Here is a 20090-nt window from a genome sequence, read left to right on the forward strand (position 1 = left end):
GACCCGCTGACTCTTTTGAACCACACACCAAGTCAATCATTGTATTTTTACATTTATTTTAACAGCCGAATATCTTTAATTCATGTAGAAATTCAAAATGTTTTTTCCTCCACTTCAAGCACTATAGCAGTTATTATTTCGTGAATCATATGAATATATACTTACGTCTGTGTCTTTTTCCCTGTTGTATTCTCCCCCAGGAGGATCATGCTATCAGTCACATGTGTGAGTGACCTGTGTGTCTGTCCACGACTAATCTCGCGTTCTGCTGCAGCAAACTGCATAATATTTTGGGTGCCAAGTCACGGTTGCATGCTCGGGGACCTCTCGTGGTTGACGTGACTCACACTTTCTTAAAAAGCTATTTATTGTCTGTTTTTTACTGCCACTGACTGCTCAGTCACTCCTCTGAACCGGCTCTCGGCCGGTAAGGACCTCTAGTGATGAGTGCATCTATATTATCTCCATATGCTACTCTGCGCCCACGGTGGGGTTTGTTTGGCTAACCTCTCTCTCAATATTATATTTGTATCCAAAACTACGTTCAGCAGTTTTCTGTTTCCATCGTCTCCAGTCAGTTACCCTAAATCTGCACTCATCACTCTACAGAAACGGCCTTATTTCCCCAAGAAGAAATCATGGTTTGAAAAGCCTGCATTTATCGCCCACTCAGACATAATGATGTTCTCCCTCTCAATTACCGTGAAAGCCATCGAAACGAGTCTCCAACGACGGCATACATCAGCGCCCTTCTCGTCTCCTGTGCAGGAGACACACGAGGGTTTGTCGTATCACAGCAGGGTCATTACCGCGCCCGCCGCTACCAGAAGACCACTGCGGAGTGGAGAGGAAAAGCATGTTTACGCTGACCGTTGACCCCGTGAAGCACAAGGATTGATCAGCTCCGTCTCAACGACGCAACACCAGTGTCTGTGTCAGCCTTCTGCTTTCATCTTGTGAATAAGTAATGTTCTAATGGTGGGAGGTTATTGTTTCCCCTCTGCTCTGTCCTAACCCTTAACACACACACACACACACACACGCACACGTTCTCGAGCTGCATGCCTGCATTATTCAGGATGTTGTTCATATGCTACATCAAACCCTGATAGGCCACACTGCTATAAAATATTCATTGACGCTATAAAATAACATCGATACAGGAATATGTGAGAACCTGCTGTATCTAAAGCTGCACATCTTTAGAGAAGGACGTGTTTATTAGATCATTTAAAAAGGGACCGCAGGATTCAACGGTTCAGGCCTGCTCCACGTTGAACACCAACATCCCTTCTGCAACAGGCCCTGTGTTACTCGTGTGTTTTATTGGCGGTGAACTGGAGGGGAATGCTGGAGAAGCTCTCGATATGAATGACTGTTCATCCGCACTGTGGCCTTTAAACTGCTAAGCACACACAGGCTTATAAGGCACAAACTATACCAGTACAGGAAAAATGTGAGAGCTCACCTCTAAAAAAATCCCTTTCCCGTACAAAGGAACTGCAATGTGAGCTGTATTTCGAGGGAATTGTATTCTGTCGTGGTTCACGTTTGCTTTAGATGTATCACGAATAAGTTTCAAATGAGTCCATGGAGGTCGGAAACACAGACGGCTGTTCATGACTCGTGTGAAGCAGGTATTTCTGTTCCTTAAACACAGCCAAGTAGTTTTCATCTGAGTGTATACTTATGTCTGGGACTTTTTCCCCATTGTTTTATCTTCACCAGGAGGATCATGGTATCAATCGTGCGTCTGTGTGTGAGTGACCTCTGTGTCTGTCCACGACTAATCTCGCATGCTGCTGCAGAAAACGGCATCATATTATGGCTGCATGCAACCAAGTACTTTCGTGAAGCATTAGTTTTTCTGTGTGTGTATCCGTTACGGTTTTAATTATGTTTCTCAGTGTTTCTCATTAGAATGTATTTTAAATCGATGACTGCAACTCGATAATATTTCAGAGACTTCTGATCATCATACTGATTATTGTTACATTTGTTGGTATTGATTATTCATTATGAATTAATGTTACAAGTTTACACTACAAGAACTTATTATGTGAATCCTTGAGCTCTAGATGTGGAATGCCTTTCCTTCCTCATGAAACATTTGCTTCTTCTTCGCTGCCTTTGTTGGCGTGTTTCTACCACCGGTCCTGTGCACTCCATCACCAAGAACACAACACAAGGTTCTCGGCAATAAAGCGAAAGAACATTTTCTCCTTTTAAGGTTTTCTGTAAACAAACCTTGTGTGACTTTGTGTAGAACTTTTCAACAACACAATGAATAATTGACACAGTAAAACAAAAGATGGATCAGAGACTTGACGAGTACAGAGCTCTGGTCTCGTCCTTCAAACTGAAGATTTGCAACTTTTGACGGACGCAACATGACACCAGTTACTCTGTTCGTCATTTTATTTCATTTCACCTTTGATGGTTTGTGGCTCATCAGAGAGGTACATATCTACTGTGTTTCTAAATCAAGGAGAATAAAACTACGTCAAATTAAAACGCGTTTCATTGTTTCCCGCCTCTCATCCATGCTTACATGTCTGAAACATAAAAGTACGTCATAACTTGACTGAGAATGTGGTAGATATGCTGCTTCTGTCAGCCTGGTCTCACTCCCAGGGCGTCAAGCACTTTTGCTAACGACGTTATGTCATGTGATCTTGTGGCGCTGAGTCACATGACGTTCCGTCCGTAGCTCACATTCCATTAAGGGTCAGAGCATAATATGTCGAACTTTTGAGTTTTGTCATGTTTTCAAGGATCGAGGCGAGTAACAGGATGTCTGAGAATCAAGTGGAAGTTTAAAGCAAGTTATGCTTCTAAAGCTATTAAGCCGTAGCTTCAATCACTGTGATAATTGTGTCAATGCTTTATGTGCAGAAATAAGAAATGCTGATGATAGCTTTCTTTTCCAGATCTGGTTCCGATCCTTTATATCCGACACATTGACATAAAAGCTTTAGCTGTTAAATCTGACACAATAACTTTTTCAGGAGCTACTTGATCCAAATAATAAAGGCCTTGTTTCATGAAAAGCCTTCAAGTGTCTGTCAGGCTGGCTGAGCGCTAAAGCTTGGATTTATACTGCAAATATCCCTGCTGTGGTACTAAAAAAGGATTATCTCATCTTATCTCTTATGTCACATTGGTTAACGTTACTCTAAAGCTATTAGCCGGATGGTGTTTCTGTGAGGAAGGTACTGGAGTTTTGGACCATTTCCTCTGTGAGGGTCCTGACACAGATGACACACAGTTAGTTTCTTCTTCATCCCTCTCAGATTAATCATCTCTCGACCCTGCTGATTTATCTGGTGACCTTTTGTAGGGGCCCAACCCCTAGGTTTGGAACCACTGGACTAAAGTAGCTATCCGTAAACCAGCTCCACCCACAGCAGCTCCAGCTGCAACAGTGATGCTTCTACATCTAATAATGTCACATCAGAATCAGATATCAGTCGCAGGAGACATTTCACTTGAGATGAAATACATTCTGATGGGGCTGCTTGTGTACTTTTACTTTGATAGGTTTGTGAAAGCGGTGCTTTCAGGATCTGCATACTCTCTGCACCACTGCTGACAATGTCAGTGCAGGTTAAACTTCTGTACATAATACATGTATTATTTAGACATCTTATATAATCAGAATTTGTATTCTGACCATTCGACAAGCAGCACAACATTTCCACAGTGGTTTTGAAAATGAAAGGCTTGTTTGAGTCCAAACAGTTTTCAAACGCAGAATACCGAGTACGTTTCCTCTCACTGCAGACAGCCGGCCGTCAGCTGGTCGTCAGATGTTGTCTTTGTGATGTGTCAGAGTGCAACTTTTAACTGAAGACGTGGGGTAATTTGGGGCGGTGCACAGTGTTTGATCAGTCAGCCTTTTGTCTGCACCGGCTCTCTGAGGTCGTCTTGGTGCGTCAGGGCTCCAACAGCGTCGATTACAAGTTTGAATCGGGAGTTAATGCAACGTGGAAACTCAAAGAGAGAAGAATATGTCTGCAGGATGTGGCCAACAAACATCTATTCCAGGCACAAATAATAGAATTACATGATAAATACACAGCCCATGGCTTGTAAGGTGACAAGTTTGACAGACAAGGTTGTTGGTTTGTGAGGAGAAAATGATGGAAAATAACTTTGAGTGTCTTTAGTTCACTAAAACATAAACAGTGAGTGACATGTAGAACAAAGGTGGTATGAATAGCAAAACATTTCCGCGTGTCAAAACGTATTCTAGGGTTCTCGACATGTTGACATTGTCATTTATTCGTCACTACTACTTAACGCCACATCATTATCATGAAACAGTCGCAGTTATATTCAACAACAAAGCCATTTAGTAAGTCAAATACGTAAACATTGCAACGTAAGTGTGGAAAACAAGTCACTAATCGTCTCGATCACCAGTCTGAACAGTCGGGTGGGTTTGTCAGAAAATTTGTTCGTAGTCCTCAGAGGACGACTCATTTTAACTTTGGTGGTCACTTGTTTTTTCTACTAGCACCATCAGGAGGTTGGCATTTGTGGTGCGGAGAGAAATATCTCAAATCCTATCAGACGAATGACCATGAAATGCGCTACAAGTCTGTAGACATTCAATGTCCCCAGAGGATTGATTCATATCACCTCGGCGTTTGTCTGATTTTTCCTCAAGGTCCACCAGCAAGTCAAAATGTTACCTTATGCACTGATGTATCTCATCATATGCTTGATGGACGGGCACAACATTTTGTGAAGATATTCATGGTTCCCAGAGGATTCATCTTTTGGTTATTTCTGACTTCTAATCTAGCGCCATCATCGGGTCAACATTATAACGTATCCAATACTTTGGTTTAGGAACAATTAGCTGCGGAAGTAATGAAATTCACGTCAGCATCAGCTGCACTTTGTGTTTAGTGTTAGGAAAGGTTAGCATGCTAAGAGAAGCTCCACTGGCAGTAATAACTTCTTTAGTCTTAATTCTTTATTCAACAGAATAAAATTAAAGCAAAACAAAACTCAATCCCTCATTATCTTAGTAGAAAACACCTTACAGCGGCTAATAAGCACGTTTTCTTTGGACACGTCCCTGAGGGGCGAAGTGAGCGCTGCACTAAAGCAAGCGTGCAGTGAAGAGGAGCTTCTACATCAGATACATCTGTATGTGTATCTAATCTACAGCGCTAACCAACCGCGACCGCGCTCATGATGTCGCCACTTACTGTCTAACTGCTCCAGTGATGCTGGACTGCTACTTACCCTGACTTCTCTGTGAGTGAGCGTCTATGAAGCCAAGAGTACATAGGGAAATACATATTAGTACTCCCAACATACAGTACTTACCTCATGACTTGTATTCATAGTATATAAAAGCTTCCCTCCATTCTTTATCCTCCCTGATAGAAATTAAATTAAAACCACATTTACAAAAGTAAAGACACTTTGAAGGAAATTTACACCTGTGTACTTTTACTGCTGATACTTTAAATACATGAAGCTGATAATACTTGTGTACTTTTACTGCTGATACTTTAAATACATGAAGCTGATAATACTTGTGTACTTTTACTGCTGATACTTTAAATACATGAAGCTGATAATACTTGTGTACTTTTACTGCTGATACTTTAAATACATGAAGCTGATAATACTTGTGTACTTTTACTGCTGATACTTTAAATACATGAAGCTGATAATACTTGTGTACTTTTAGTCCTGATAGTAACTACATGAAGCTGGTAATACTTGTGTACTTTTACTGCTGATACTTTAAATACATGAAGCTGATAATACTTGTCTACTTTTACTGCTGATACTTTAAATACATGAAGCTGATAATACTTGTGTACTTTTACTGCTGATACTTTAAATACATGAAGCTGATAATACTTGTGTACTTTTACTGCTGATACTTTAAATACATGAAGCTGATAATACTTGTGTACTTTTACTGCTGATACTTTAAATACATGAAGCTGATAATACTTGTGTACTTTTACTGCTGATACTTTAAATACATGAAGCTGATAATACTTGTCTACTTTTACTGCTGATACTTTAAATACATGAAGCTGATAATACTTGTGTACTTTTACTGCTGATACTTTAAATACATGAAGCTGATAATACTTGTGTACTTTTACTGCTGATACTTTAAATACATGAAGCTGATAATACTTGTGTACTTTTACTGCTGATACTTTAAATACATGAAGCTGATAATACTTGTCTACTTTTACTGCTGATACTTTAAATACATGAAGCTGATAATACTTGTGTACTTTTACTGCTGATACTTTAAATACATGAAGCTGATAATACTTGTGTACTTTTACTGCTGATACTTTAAATACATGAAGCTGATAATACTTGTGTACTTTTAGTCCTGATAGTAACTACATGAAGCTGGTAATACTTCTGTATAGTGAAGTACGATTTTGAATACATGTCTTTTACCTCTTTTTACATTGTTGTATTTGTACTTTTACTGAAGTAAAGCATCCGAGTACTTCCTCCACTCCTGCATGCGTTCCATCTGTAAACATAAGACTGAAAGCACAAAGAAATAGACTTCTTGTTGATGTGATTATAGCGACTCACCTCTCCACCTCTTTGGGTTCCCCTGGTAAAGAACCGTCGGAGGCTTTGAGCTGTTTATGAACAGAAACAAGCCATAAACGCAGAGATCATAGATAGTACAGACAGTACGGCATGTTTGATAACTTTGGGGAGCATTTACCCCGGGAAGATAAGATAAGAAGTCGCTGGTGGCTCCGCTCCAACGCAGCACTACAGTCGCTCCTTCTGCCATCTGATAACAACCGAGGTCTGCCAAGAGAGCTGCTGCGTCTACCCTGAGACGTGTGCTGGTGATTAATTATGGTTATTTTTCATTTTACACTTGTTAAATGTCAGCCAACTGATCAAGTTACAGCCATAATTACATTTTGAGGGCTCTTTATTCAGACTTAAGTTATGCAATAAATTAGTGTACTCAGTGAGAAGCCACCGGTTCCCAGAGCTTCCCTGACCTTCCATTGATAAAAAAAACTGCCAGTAAGCTGTGATTAAATGCAGGAGTATGAGCAAGCTCAACTGTGCCTCACAGTACAGCACGATGGATACAATTATCTTTATTTTGTGCAGGCGGCTAAATCATGAAGAATGACTTCAACGGGGAGTTAGAGACTGAAGACACAAAGAAAATACATTAGCTAACATGCTAACATTAGCTAACATGCTAACATTAGCTCATTAGCAGTAAACACAAAGCACTGATGCCATTAGTTCTGCATGTGGTTCCGTTCGGTCGTAAACCAAAGGATCTCCAACTTGAACTTTCTACTTGCCCTTCAAAAACAAAAATGTTTTTTAAATGAACTCTGTTAAGTCACTGTCTCTTAACTTTTAATTTCTTTTAACTTGTCTTGTTCTGTGTTTTCTGTCTAACTATGTGTTTCTTGTGTTGCTGCCTGTCTTGGCCAGGTCTCCCTTGAAAAAGAGATTTATAATCTCAATGGGACTTCACCTGGTTAAATAAAAGTTAAATAAAAAAATAAATAAAAAAAACTTAGACTGAGGGCCGGATGCATGTAGCCAATAGCAAGACACGACACCGCTGCTAAATCTACTCCACCCTCCACTAACTTCACCCTGTAAATCTCGAATGACGACGTATATCACTTCACCTCATCACGATCATATTTCACCCCCATATTTCATGAGGAAGAATTATTGTGCAGCTAAAAGCAACTCCTCCATCTGGACAGCGAAGGAACAAGCTCGTATCCGGTGCGGCGAGCAGCCAGGTAGGTGAATCCCTCAAGGACACTCTGACAAATATGTGTGAAATATGATGACTCATCAAAACATGTGACCTGTCATTTCCCTGTAATTGCTGGGGCAGCTTACCAGCTTTGTGAGCAACTGGCAGCAGTGACTGTTCAAGTGAGGGGCTCATTATATTTCCTCTGATAGCTCATTTCGGCGTCTCAGTGAAATTCAATCCCACAATTCAATTACCGAGTAATGCGTTAACAAATTTGCACTTACAGCATTTTCTTATGGAATCAAAGGAGAAACATTTTGTCTGAGCTTTGAGAGGAACAATTGTATCGTTTTATCAAATGGTTTTGGCTCAGCGAGTGTCCTTGAGCGCTTCACTTGCTCACTCTCTATAAGTCACTCTGGGTGAGACGATCAGCCAAATGCCTAAAAAGATCTAAATGAAAGAATGACCTGTCTTGTTGTCGTAACTGTTTGCAACCGATGAACGGAAGTGACCATGTGTGGAATGCTGAGGAGTGACGTAGTGACGCCGGATACGTCTCTGCAGCGACCTGTCAATCACCGTGTAGCCCCGCCCTAAAGCATCCCCTGCTTTATGGTCTGTTTGACTCTAAATGGACCATAATGTACTAAATGAACATCATGCTGTATTGAAGAAGACTTGAAACTAGAGATTGAGACCATAAACTCATGTTTACAATGTTTACTGAGGTAATAAATCAAGAGAGAAGTAGAGTCATTTTCTCATAGACTTCTATACAACCTAGTGTGGAGCCAGACTTTTCTTCAGCTCTGACACACTGTTGTGATGATAAATCTGGCCATTACATCGGTGACATATGTTACAGTTCCAACCAAATCATCACTACCAAAAAAAAGGCCGAATAGCAAGGGCGTAGGTTTCGTTTCAACAATGGTGGGGACTCATTAAGTGTAACTTTTCACCGTCAAACAAACACCTCATGTCCTGCATTCTGCTGATTTTTTTTCTGCATCAATTTAAAGTGGGAAAGTCGGAATTCATGTTTCGGAAAACACAGAATTCAGGCACCGTTATACGAAAGCATTCTTCTGTTGATCAACTTTTCTCATTAGATGTTATCTCTATTGAGTCAATGTTGCTTTGGGAGTCACTGTGGCAAACTATTGTTTCTGTCGTTCAGGTACGAGGACCTGTTGGTTTGTACACACAGCCCGTTCAGAAAAGGGTTCCCTGTAGAGCTTCCAGAGTCAGAACTTGCTGCACCAGCAATCTTTCTGACGTCTTCTTCTCTCCTGAGGCGAATCCTGGGGCAGGAAGTGTTACATTGGCAAAGACAACAGATCAGAAACGTGTCAACAGGAATTAGAGGTGTTTCTCGTGTGGTATTGCGGGACTCTGGGGGTTAGGAACTGCACAAGCTGCTACAATTCACCAACAGGAGTGATGTGTTGTTGATGGGAGTAACTGGATGTAACTGAGCTCAGCCAGTAGCCACTGGAACCTTCTGAGCAGTCAGCTCAGACCCAGCACTCTGTAAAGTGGTCTCAGCTGCAAATTGGAGGTTCAGTCATGTTGTCTTTAGCTGCAGCTCATTGCTTACGCAGCTGAATTTGAAGCTCTGCTGTTTCTTGCCGAAGTGCACCTTGGGAGTCGTAGTCGACTTCTCTCCTCCAGTTTGTACGTCCACAGGCTTCTTGTACCTTTGACTTTTTTATTGTCTAACACCGTTGATAATCTTTTGTATTGTAAGTTATTAACGTTTGACAGCAGCAGTGAACAGAAGACAATACATTTTGTCCCTGATAGTTGGGTTGATTTGATTAATTTGTGTTCATAAATACATTGCCATAGTTAATAAGGGTAGAAACATGTTGCACCTTCATGATCACAAAAGAACAAGGGGGGTTCTTGCTTCTCGGTTGGACTCTAATATAGAAAAATAAGCTTTTTGTACAAAAAGACACATAATTGAACAATCTAAACCAGATTTGAACTCACAACTTTTCTGTTATCAAACTTGCGTAACCATCTGTGGTATGAGGGCTCTCTGATCTAGACTTTTATTTTCTTTGCTGTTTTGACGTTTTCTAGAACGTCAGAGTGAGAATGTAGAATATTTTACAATATTATAGAGAAATACCGTGATTAACATTGACCGTTAAAAGGCTAGCGTAGCAAAAAAAAAAAAGTCCCTAGAAACGATGTAGTTATTCAACAAATCACAAGTTATTTTTACCTGCCATTTTATTATGTCAAATATGATACGCTCAAACAAAGGTAATGCATGAGGGTGACTTTACACTGCACCATAGAGACAGGACAGGTTCCCCTGGATCATATGACGTACAACAGTGACTGAAAGAAAAAGCTCAGAATTGGCAAAAATATGAAACAATGTCCAGGCTTTTCTTTGTTCATATGGTTCATCGATTAGCATCAATAATAACTGATTCTCATATAGTTTGAAAGAGGATCTGCTCGGTTTTACACTCCATGCCACTAAATCTTTAATGCGATTTCATCATTAATGGAATCAGTCATTGAGACTTTGACTGGAGCTGATTTCAGCTTCGGGAGAAGAATGTGAAGCAGCACGGCCTCAGGGAAGCCACGGCCGCATTCCAATACTCTCAGGACACACCCTTCATATTATCTGCTCTCCATATGTCCTACTTTACTCTCCGTCACTCTGGCTTCAGTGTTTAATAATGACATCCGTCCTCTCGTAGCCTCATATGGATTTTGTAATTGAGTTTATGAAAGCTGAAATCAATCACCAGTAAATCTCAAGATCAGCTGCTCATTTCACGTTTGACATTTGACATCGACTTCATTTCCTTTGCTGTCAAAAAACAAAAATTGCACAATCAACCTTTCAAATGTTTTTTTTTTCTTTTTCTGATCTCTAAAACCTGATATTGAGTAATGAAGAGGTGACAAAAGCTTTGGTATGACACCAAATTAGGAAACAAATATTTAAAATGTGTGATTTGTATGAATAAATATATCTTTACGGTAATTCTGTTTGCCGAAGAAATCATTCACAGACGGATAGATTACAAGTACGTTACAGGGTGAGATCATTCTCTCAACGGCTCTCAACATGTCGACGCCTGAGCCCGCGGCTTGTAGTTAACGGTGCTAACAGCGCAGACTACGGCAAACATGCTGACGGAGCTAACAGTGTTTACCTGAGGGACAGCGTTACCGGCTGTAACTGCCACACAAGAAAGAAGCTGCTGCTGCTGCTGCTGCTACTACTACTGCTACTACTGCTACTACTACTGCTACTACTGCTACTACTGCTACTGCTACTGCTACTACTGCTGCTGCTTCTACTGCTACTGCTGCTGCTACTACTACTGCTACTACTGCTACTACTACTGCTACTACTGCTACTACTGCTGCTGCTGCTACTGCTACTGCTGCTGCTACTACTACTATTGCTACTGCTACTACTGCTGCTACTACTACTGCTACTGCTGCTGCTGCTACTGCTACTGCTGCTGCTACTACTACTGCTACTACTGCTACTACTACTGCTACTACTGCTACTACTGCTACTACTGCTGCTGCTGCTACTGCTACTACTGCTGCTACTACTACTGCTACTACTGCTACTACTACTACTGCTACTACTACTGCTACTGCTACTACTGCTACTGCTACTACTGCTGCTGCTGCTACTGCTACTACTACTACTGCTACTACTACTGCTGCTACTGCTACTACTGCTGCTGCTGCTACTGCTGCTGCTACTACTACTATTACTGCTGCTACTACTGCTATTACTGCTGCTACTACTGCTACTACTACTACTGCTACTACTGCTGCTGCTACTACTGCTGCTGCTACTACTATTACTACTACTACTACTACTACTACTACTACTTGGCATTATTTGGGGATCCTTGATTAATAATAATATAAATAATTAGTAATATCTGAGAAATTTCTGCCTTTTTTTTAGGTGACAGGAGCTCAGAATGATGAAGATAGATGGAGAATAATTAGATAGAATAGGATGGAGGACCCCCCCCCCCCCCCCCCTGGCCAACTATCATGTTTTTCCCAACTGATGTTCTGTAGACTTGTGGAACACAGTTCAGAACCAGCTGATCTGAAACATGAAACAGCTGAAACATTTGTAATAGATTCTTATGAATGCAGTCATTCATAATAACAAGATTCGTTTTCCATAATCCCAAATAAAAAAGGTTGTTTTCACAGTGTGTTTGAGTAAATTGTTTTTGCACCTTTGATAATTACACAAACGCGCGTGGGTGGAGTGCGTGCGTGTGGATATATATATGAGAGAGAGAGAGAGAGAGAGAGAGAGAGAGAGAGAGAGAGAGAGAGAGAGAGAGAGAGAGAGAGAGAGAGAGAGAGAGAGAGAGAGAGAGAGAGAGAGAGAGAGAGAGAGAGAGAGAGAGAGAGAGAGAGAGAGAGAGAGGTCTCGCGCTTGGCTTCGTTAATCGTGACAGTTTCTGCGTAGGAATTCTGACTACAACACAACTCTTCCCACGGGCGACTGGTGGCGGACCTGGGCTGCTGGGGGATGAGGAGACCGTCTTGACACAGACGGCTCGGCAGAGTTCATTTCTCGCACTCGAGCAGCGCGTGCCGATGTGCGCCGCGTAAGCGCCTTCCCCCCGTTTTCGAGGGGAATCCATTGAACCCGTCTGATATTCATCTGGAGGTGTGACTACATTTATTTTCATAAAAGTATGACATCAGTGCAGAACGCGGGCTGGGGGTTTTCACACGTCCAAGACGGAGTACCGGGATGAGCCCAAACGGAGTGCTTCTTTTCCTTCCTCGCTGTCCTTTATGAACAAACCTCCGATGGTGCGTTTTTTCCTTTTCTTCGTGTCTTCTCATGTGAAATCCCAGAATGGGTTCTCGAGCAACAAGCGACCGTGGCTGTGTGCAGCAGCAGCTCTGCGCACACTTAACGGGGGATAACGCGCTGGTGAATGAGTCGCTGAGGTTGGATTCTATGTTTGTGTGTGCATAAAGGCTGCACCTGCAGGATTACAGCAGCCCAGTAACCTGCCAGCTGTCCTTTATTTTTTGTTTGATTCTCTGCTGGATCGAGGACAGGAATGAACTCGGTTGTCGGATTCGTAAAAGTGTCCTAAAAAAGTGTCCTGCACCTTGCAGTGGTTCTACTTTGTTCTGTCTCTAAAGAGGGCTGCTTCGTTCGTGGGGAGGAAAACAGATCCAATCATGGGCAGACACTCTGCCCCCCAGCTGAGACCGGGTTTTACATTCCGGGTGTTGTGGATGGTTCACGCTTTTCTGGACCTGGCCGGCTCCCAGGAGATTTACGCACCGCACTCGATCCGGGTGGAGGGCGACGTGACGCTGGGGGGGCTCTTCCCCGTCCACGCCAGGGGGGTCCCCGGGATACCGTGCGGGGACATCAAGAAGGAGAACGGCATCCACCGGCTGGAGGCGATGATGTACGCCCTGGACCAGATCAACGGCGACGAGGAGCTGCTGCCCAACGTCACCCTGGGCGCCCGGATCCTGGACACCTGCTCCCGGGACACGTACGCGCTGGAGCAGTCGCTGACTTTCGTGCAGGCGCTCATCCAGAAGGACACGTCGGATGTGCGGTGCACCAACGGGGAGCCGCCAGTGTTCGTCAAGCCTGAGAAAGTTATCGGGGTCGTAGGCGCGTCCGCCAGCTCGGTGTCCATCATGGTGGCCAACATACTGCGCCTCTTCCAGGTAAGAGGGTGTCGGCTTCAGGTCCTTCTCACCGCTGAAACAGACACAACTCACTGCGCTCTCATCACTTATTTGCCAGCATCATCTTTAGTTCTTATGTAACCCCGCGTTCCTCGTGCAGTGGGCGGCCTGCTCCCTCTCACGCGCTCTCCACCTCTTCTCCTCACCCATATCCAATTCCTGCAGTGCAAGCCTGGGGTGTTTTTAATTTTCATTTAAAAAACAAATATTTAAGGGGAAACCCCACTCAGAGTCTCGGGTGGTGTGTGACCGAGAGGGGGTCAGGTCGGCTCAGTGGGCCCCAATAACTGCAAATCACAGTGGCTGGAGCTGTGGCTCTGCTGGTTTGTGTGTGTGTGCGTGTGCGTGTGTGCGTGCGTGTGTTCTTGGTTTGCGGTGAGACCTGTGTGCACACTGAACATCAATATTTGCTGGTTCTTGAGTCCCACAGAAGGGACGAGGAACCCTCAAATATCAGCAGGTTGGATGTGTTTCTGAGGGTTCATGTTGATGTTCATTGAGTTTGATTAGAAGATGTTCATTGTTTGATGTGAACAGTCCAGGGTCAAATAAACAGTGAGAAGCTTTTAAAGGTTTCATCAGCTGCTGCTGTCGTCTGGGCAACAGCATTCCTGCAAATGACAGCAGCAGGATTTAACAGGTTTGTTAAAAGAAGGCTGGTTCTGTGTTGTTTGGCTAAAATTCTGCTTCTGGGTTTAGTTGTTGATTCTCTTCTTTCATCCGAACTGTATTTGTTTCGGAGCATGCACCAGGTGTCTTGTTCTGTTTATGTACGGTTGCTGTGGGAACGATGTTTTGATGCTGCTCTCTTGGCCTCTTATGAAAAAAAAGAGATTTTGTTCTCAGCGACACTTTATTGTTGCTTTTACAGGAAATTGACTGAGTGTGTGTGTGTATGTGGGGGGGGTATAACATGAATATGTGTGAGAGGCTTGGACAGGGAGCGAAGCCAGCGACAGACATAAAGGGAAGATGGAGAGAGAGAGAGAGAGAGAGAGAGAGAGAGGTGGTGCTGAAAGGACAGCTCCTCTGCTCTGACTGTAATTCCTCTGCTGGTTTTGGACAAATCCGTCTCTCCTTCATCCTGCTGCTCTGGTGAAGGTCTGCTCGACCCCGAAGCTCAAATACAGTGCATCACTGCGTAGATCCGAGTTTCTCTTTTATCAGTTTTTTAATCCTTCATTCTCACAGCTCTTCAGTCTTAGCATGTCTCATAATTAGAAGGCGTTATCGACCTCAGAGAATCCTTTCTATCGCTCTCCTCAGAGCTCCGACACTCTATTCTTAATATGTTAAAGCTTCAGCGCCATGAGCTGCAGCCTCAGAGTAACTTTACACTAAATCCACTTACATGTACAGTCACTTTATTACACTAGCAGCTGATCCTGGTACAGCGTTCATTTTCCAGAAAAAGTCCAGTCATTTTATTCACTGGACCCCCAAAATGTAGAAAAACTCGGGGGGGGGGGGGGGGGGGGGGGGGGGGGTTGATGGGGTGAGTAGGGCAGGGGTGTCGGCAGTCTCAGCGGGGGTGAGGGGGTGTGTCGGGGTGCAAAAGCATTGTATTCACTTGCGAAGGCAGCGCGATGAAGCTGAAACAGGGTGTTAAAGGGACAGTTCACTCCAAAATCCAAACTACATATTGTTCCTCTTACCTGTAGATCTATTCATCCATCTAAGTGTTTTTGGTGCGAGTGGCCCAGTGTTGGAGGTACTGACCGCGGAGATGTAGATGTCTGCCTTCTCTCCAACATAATGCCACTCAACTTTAAAGCCCCGAAGAAAAACATTTGGGAAAACTCAACCGCGACGTCTCTTTTCTAGAAATGACCCGGTTACTCCAAATAATGCACAGAGCTTCTTGTGATCAGTTTCATGTTGGAACTATAGTTCCGAACTGTAAAACGTAGTAAAAGAAAATTTAATGTTGTCATGTTTTAGTACTAAAATATAGTATAAATGAGTGTGTGAGTGAAGAGTGAACAAACCCCTCTGTGTGAACCTTCAGCACACAGAGAGGAATGAAAGAGTGAAGTTTGGTGAATGTAAGAGCTGCTGAAGTGGAGATTTATCATCAGAGTCTGAGAACAAACTCATTGAGAGGAAACGTCCTTTAAAGAGACGTTTAGTTACATTACAGACATTTAGAGACTCTACAGGTGAACACATGAACTCATAGATATCACCATGAAACTTCACCACTTCATCACTCACATTAAACTTTTCTGAAATTCAATTTTTTAATATCCAAATGAGGAATTATAATAGTAACCTTTGGGGAATTTAGGAGAAATCTACTGATGCAAACAGACAAAAGTAGTAAAATGAACACCTGAATGTGCTTGAGAGTTTTTCTTCCACTAGACTGAAAGAAGACGTGTTGTCCCTGAACTCTCACAATGAGCGGTACATGTGTTCTGGCCTGGGGTGTTTGTCCTTCAGCTAAATTAATTTCATTCTTCTTAAAGATGTATTAACCCTGTTTGTTTCAGGTTCTGATGATATATTCACTACTCATCCTGTATTTGTTCTTCATCTCATGAAATCCATTCTAACTTACAATAAGTCTTTAAAACTATGACGTTCCATCGAAACACTCGTCTCCTCATTTATTTAGACATTCAACGCGGGGCTAACCGAAAATATTATACAATAATATTGAAAATATTTCAATGGCCAGGAAGCCTCAGAGTTGACTGGTCGCCAAACGACTAACTTTGAAAGGCCGTTGCTCTGCGGGAGCTGGACGTGTTTCTTCTACAACACATTTTTCAAAGAGCTGATGCTTTTCTCTTTCCTTCAGTGGTGTCAGAGCCAAAAAAATAAAAAATCGGGACCTCGAGAAAATAGAGAGAAATATAATTTTTGCGGTTGCCGGACATATTTCAGTGAAAAAGCATGAACGGAATGAATTGTTTCTCTCTCGTTCATCTTCATTTGGTCCAAGAAGCCAACTGCTTCTCGAATAAGTCAAGAATGTCCCGTTTAAATTCACTCTGCAGACAGTTTGTGCAGGTTTTTGCTGAAGTGAAGGGGGTCTGATATTGAGGAGAATGGGTGCTTCAGCTGCTTTCTGCATCCGTTTAACGCGACACTCGATAGAGTGAAATGGGAGGCTAATTATTTTGCCCCCTGATAGAGAAGTCATCTGTTCCACAGCTGTTTTCACTTCACTACGCCTGTTCCTAAATGGACTAGTTGGCTCTGCAGCCGCACCATAAACATAGTACGCTTTTACAGTAACCTAGTGTGTCTCTGTGCTCACACCAACATGACGATGCAAACACTTTTAAAAGCACTTTAACCTAAAACACTGAGGGTCCTAGGAAGGATGTCCAGAACCGTTCCATTAGTCTGCGTGATGGAAGGTTGCAGCTACTGACACTGATAGTTTTGTGGTCAGTGTGTGTTACATGAATATACCAATGTTCCTCTCTACGGTTGTAAAAGGAAGAAAAACCCCAAAGTTACTATGAGTGCTGAAATGGTGTAGAAATACCTCTCAACATATTTGCTTTTACTTTTCATCAAACCCAACAAACACTGAATTGAGAATGTCAACATTTGCTGATTCCAGCTGCTGTTTAAATATTAAACAATGTAACTTTTATTCTTTGTCTCTAGTATTAAAAACGAAATCATTTGGCTGCAGAGTCACAGCAGAGTTTTATTACGAGTGCTGGTGTTTTTAATTGAGCGGTCGGGTAATGCTGCTAGCCTCACATGTCTCAGATAAGCAGAGTGGGTGGCGGTTTGGTTGGATATGTTTTTATTTGGTAATGGGAGTTAGTGGGAGGGCCGACCATAGCCTACAGCTCATTAGGTACATACGCTGTATTATGAGTCCACCATATGTGACCATATTCATTTTGATAATGGGCCATCAGTGCTTTGTGCAGGAAAAAAAAACCAAAACACGTAGAATCAGGATTGCTTCTTTTCCACCAAGAACGAGGATTGAGACTTTATTAATCGCTGGCTGCACATAACGAGACAGTAACAGATGACGTGATTAGAGAATAGCAGGCGCTAAAAGCAGAACGCAGCACGAGTGCACCCTCAAAACACTGAGACTGAAGATGTGAATGAGCCGCAGATCACCTGTTATGAAGTGGAAGTGAAGAGAGATCTGAAGATTTGGCAGCATGCGTCAAAAAAGCCCAACGGAGGTGAGATAAGTAGAGATGAGCTGTGTTATGCTGCTGAACTGTTTTAGGAGAAGAAGAACCGCAGTGATGTGAGTTCATCGTTTGAGTGATAACGTGTACTGGTGTCAGCTTCTCAAATGGGAATATCTGTCGCTGTTCTTTGTCGTAAATGATAGTAAATGAATTCTCTCTGAGTTTTGGACTGTTGGTCGGATAAAGCAAGACACCTGAAGGCATCACCAAACTAACAAGCTTTCTTTATATCATATATATCATTATATTATATTATTTCACAGACAAGAAAATAAATACTCTTGTTGATACAAAATCATATATAATGAGAATGAAATCAGCGTTAGTTGCAGATACTTTTGGAACAGTATGTGAGGAAATATTAGTTAATATCATCAGAGCTACAAAACACAAAATGTGATGGAATGAGTCACGACAGTAGATTTAAATTAAAACTTCTCTGAGACTCTTCCTGTAAACAGATGAAGTATGACAGCCAACTGGATGAGTGATAACAGCTGCTCCAGCATGAAACATTTCAAGATAAGCAGGAGGGAAAGAAAACGATGAAGTTTCATTGGTGCAGAGCGGAACACCGCGATACGTCTTACATGAGACCAAACATGCAACTCCCTTTACCTCCATGTGTTTGTCCTTATTATGAGGACAACACAAACCCTCAGTAAATATCTAGCGTATTGCATAAGAATGATATAAAGTAATATGATCCAATAAGTTCAGCTGGAGTGGTTTAATATACCGACTCTCCCTCTGGATGTCGGACCTGAATGTTTCACCCGGTGACTCACGTTGTCTCCGTTCGCCGCGCTGGAAGTTGAACTCACAGGTTGACTTTGGCTGAGCCTGAAGCTGCGGCGGCAGAACACCACACTGATGGGACTGTGAGCAGCAGAGTTTATGTCGGTTGATTACGCATCATTTAAACCGCACGGCAAGTCGCTTCTCCATTCACACCACAGCAAATCCTGTTAGCCGGCGTGGCTGTGACTCCAGGCAGGATAGCCACCCTGTCTGCACTGGAGACTCAGAGGAACAGCGTGTTTTCAAAGTGCTAAATATCAGACCTGGGTTCAAACATTCTTCACATAATTCTGTGTGAAATATCCAACGTTTGGGTATGTCCGCATGAATATTGAGCAGCACGCAGTTTAGCCTGTTAGAAAGTGAGTCGGTCCAGTTTAGTCTAGTCTAGTGGCTCCGCTTATGTCCCTGTTGCCTCACAGGATGAAAGGTCCCTGCAGGGTGAATCCCTGGTGCTGCTTCCTGCGTGGAGTCCTCTCAGTGCTCCGGTGTCCTCCCACAGGCCTGCAGTGTGTGCAGGTCAGCTGGAGCAGACGATACATGTGATTTCATTGATTTCTGAGGGAATGCTCCCGTTGGGTTCAGTTTGCGACGTTAATAAATATGTTCAGCATTATGTTAATGCTAAACATATTACAGGCTGCAATACATTTCCTTCAGAGTGCTGTTGTAAATAAGTTGTATGTTCACAGAACTTCTTGGGGACAGTTGCACAGTGAGATCTGGGACAACCAGTTGGTTTGTTCAGCTCAGTCACAGAGTAAAGGGGATCTGCGTTGTTATATTATATGAGTGGGTTTTATTGGTCTGTCTGTGTTTGTCGACCCTTTGATGGACTGGTGAAGGTTATTTCCTCACATGCTGGGAGAGGCTGCTGCTCCCTTTTGAGCCTAAATAGGAATCAGCCGTCATGAATTATTGACTATAGGTGACCACATTTGAATTGGATTGATGTGAAACACCTGGATGTGATACATCCTCTAACTCGTACCACAGCACAGACTGGGAGGACAGGCTTTGCCACTTTCTGGGACTTTATTTTTGGATACAACACAAACTCATAACTCTTGGACGCCCTTTTTTTTCTGACCTATATTCATTGAAGTGCCACAACGGCAGTGCTGAGTCATCAAAACTGTTGGTTGTAGACGCCCCACCTCGTAGCTGCCTTTGTATTACTTTCCAGGTGGAAGTGGAGCCACGCTGCAGAAGCAGACTCAGAAGGGAAGCAACGGTTACATATTCGAGGTCGTGACAGAACAAATTGAGCAGCTGTGATTGGCAAAACAAATCAAAACACGGCGTCCTCGAGTAACTTCCTCAGCACGGCTGCTTCCATCGGCACAGGGAGCTCCTGTGTGTAGAGACTGCGTGAAAGGATTGTTTTAACTTTGTTGCCTTTTTTCTACATGACTGAAAAAAACCATTAATGAATATGAATGACGTGCTTTTCCAAAAGGGTACAAAACTGTTTTTCTATGAGGCAACATGCAGCAATAAAAGTAGTATCTAATATTATTATTCCACGCTTCACAATGTTCTGGTAATGAAGTCGCATTGCAGGTCTGTGGAACAAATCA

General features: G+C 42.7%; 1 protein-coding gene across 1 annotated transcript in view; it reads left to right on the forward strand.

Moving 5' to 3' along the window:
• Window positions 1-13000: 13000 nt before the first annotated feature.
• Window positions 13001-20090, forward strand: part of grm7 (glutamate metabotropic receptor 7) — a 214091-nt gene continuing 207001 nt past the window's right edge. Inside the window, exon 1 of the mRNA XM_076096108.1 lies at window positions 13001-13507. Coding sequence (XP_075952223.1) covers window positions 13001-13507 — 507 coding nt within the window. The remainder of the gene's footprint in view (window positions 13508-20090) is intronic.

Source organism: Anarhichas minor, unplaced genomic scaffold, assembly GCF_050575085.1.
Source record: "Anarhichas minor isolate MPS153535 unplaced genomic scaffold, ASM5057508v1 ptg000021l, whole genome shotgun sequence".
Taxonomy (NCBI): Eukaryota; Metazoa; Chordata; class Actinopteri; order Perciformes; family Anarhichadidae; genus Anarhichas; species Anarhichas minor.